This window comes from Echinops telfairi, unplaced genomic scaffold (genome assembly GCF_000313985.2).
Source record: "Echinops telfairi isolate 266 unplaced genomic scaffold, ASM31398v2 ScPeMD7_7416;HRSCAF=8454, whole genome shotgun sequence".
In the NCBI taxonomy this organism is placed as follows: Eukaryota; Metazoa; Chordata; class Mammalia; order Afrosoricida; family Tenrecidae; genus Echinops; species Echinops telfairi.
This window is the reverse complement of record NW_022111316.1, coordinates 4,089,274-4,090,895: the sequence shown is the minus strand read 5'-3', so window position 1 is coordinate 4,090,895 and position 1,622 is coordinate 4,089,274. Positions and strand designations below refer to the sequence as shown.

Sequence of the window (1,622 nt, the reverse complement as noted above, 5' to 3'; positions counted from 1 at the left end):
TGTATGAGCCCCTAATAAAATGTTAAAAAAAAAAAAAAAAAAAAAAGAAACAAAGCAAAACAAAAGCCAAACCATCTAGCAACCAGTCAATTGAGACTTAACTGTAACCTCATGTGGCCCAGAGTAGAACTATCCTCCAGGCTTGTAGAACTATCCTCCAGGTTTCGAGGCTATCATTTTGGAATAAATCACTAGGTCTTCCTTTTAAGGAACCTGTTGGTGGATTCTAACCGTCAATCCTTCGGTCAGTACATGAGGGCTTAACCCTTTGCATCAGGATCTCATAGAGGAATACCATTCAGATAATTTATTCCAGTTTTTAAGATTAGTTTGCACCTGTATGGATAAAAATCCCACATGCTCAGTCTGGAACCAAACCTTACTTGATGGGTTTTTCCCTTCCCCTCTTGGAGAGGCAATGCCTGGTGAGAATTCTCCCAAGGGCTCCTTTAACCTCATTGTTTCTCAGAGTGTAGATGAGTGGGTTGAGCAGTGGGGTGCCCAGGGTGTAGACCAGTGAAAGGAGTTGATCTTTCTTGGGGGAGTAGCTGGAGCTGGGTCGCAGGTACATGAAGGCGCAGCAGCCGTACTGCAGCAGGACCACAGTGAGGTGGGAGGAGCAGGTGGAGCAGGCTCGGCTGCGGCCAGCTGCTGAGTGGATCTTGAGTACGGCGGACACTATGAAGGCATAGGAGGTAGCAATGAGGAAGAAAGGCACAGCAATAGCTAAGGTGGCTGCCACCAGCACGGAGTGCTCATGCAAGTGGCTGTTGGTGCAAACAAGCTGCATCACGGGGGGCACATCACAAAAGAAGTGCTTGATACCTCGAGCCTGGCAGAACGGCAGGAAGAAGATGAAGACCACCAGCTGAGTGGACAGGAAGAAACCAATGACCACAGAGGCCACAATCAAGCGTCCACAGAGAGTCCACGTCATGATGAGAGGGTACTGCAAGGGGTGGCAAATGGCAACATACCGGTCATAGGCCATAGCAGCCAAAAGGAAGCAATCAGCACTGCCAAGTCCAACGAAGAACACCATCTGAGTGGCACAGCCCAGGAAGGTGATGGTTTTCTGTGTCTTTATGGAGTTTGACAACATATGGGGCACAACTACAGTCGTGTAGCATATTTCTACCCCTGAAAGGCTGCCCAGGAAATAGTACATGGGTGTATGTAGGCGAGCATCTGACCGGAGGGCCAACACAATGAGGACATTCCCAACGATGATCAAAGCATAAACCAGGCTGAGTCCAAGGAAGGACAGGACCCGCAGTTCGGGACAGGATGGATAGGCCAAAAACACCAATTCCATCAACACTGAGTGGTTTTTCCAGGACATTGAGCTAATGGCTTTTTTTTCTGTGCAGAGTTACAAAGACAGAAGGGAGAATCAGACCAACAATACATTACTATATACCCTGAGTCATTAATCGAATAAGTCAGAAACTAGAAATATCAGAACTAGTTGTCCCTCCCATCCCCACTTTACAAAGCCTTCTGCCTAAAAATGTATAACTCAATTCATAGCTTCAAAGAGGAAGGCCAACCTACACAGAAATTGTTTGAGGAAAAGAGCACTAGTGGAATTCAGGAGTCATTTTCAAAAGAAACGGAATGAA

General features: G+C 46.7%; 1 protein-coding gene across 1 annotated transcript; it reads right to left on the bottom strand.

Annotated features, from left to right (window-relative positions):
- Positions 1–379: 379 nt before the first annotated feature.
- On the bottom strand, positions 380–1,410 carry LOC101649986 (olfactory receptor 10W1). The gene has a single exon (XM_004714974.3). It carries the CDS (start codon positions 1,340–1,342, stop codon positions 380–382), a length of 963 nt encoding a protein of 320 aa, XP_004715031.2. The 5' UTR covers positions 1,343–1,410.
- Positions 1,411–1,622: the final 212 nt, after the last annotated feature.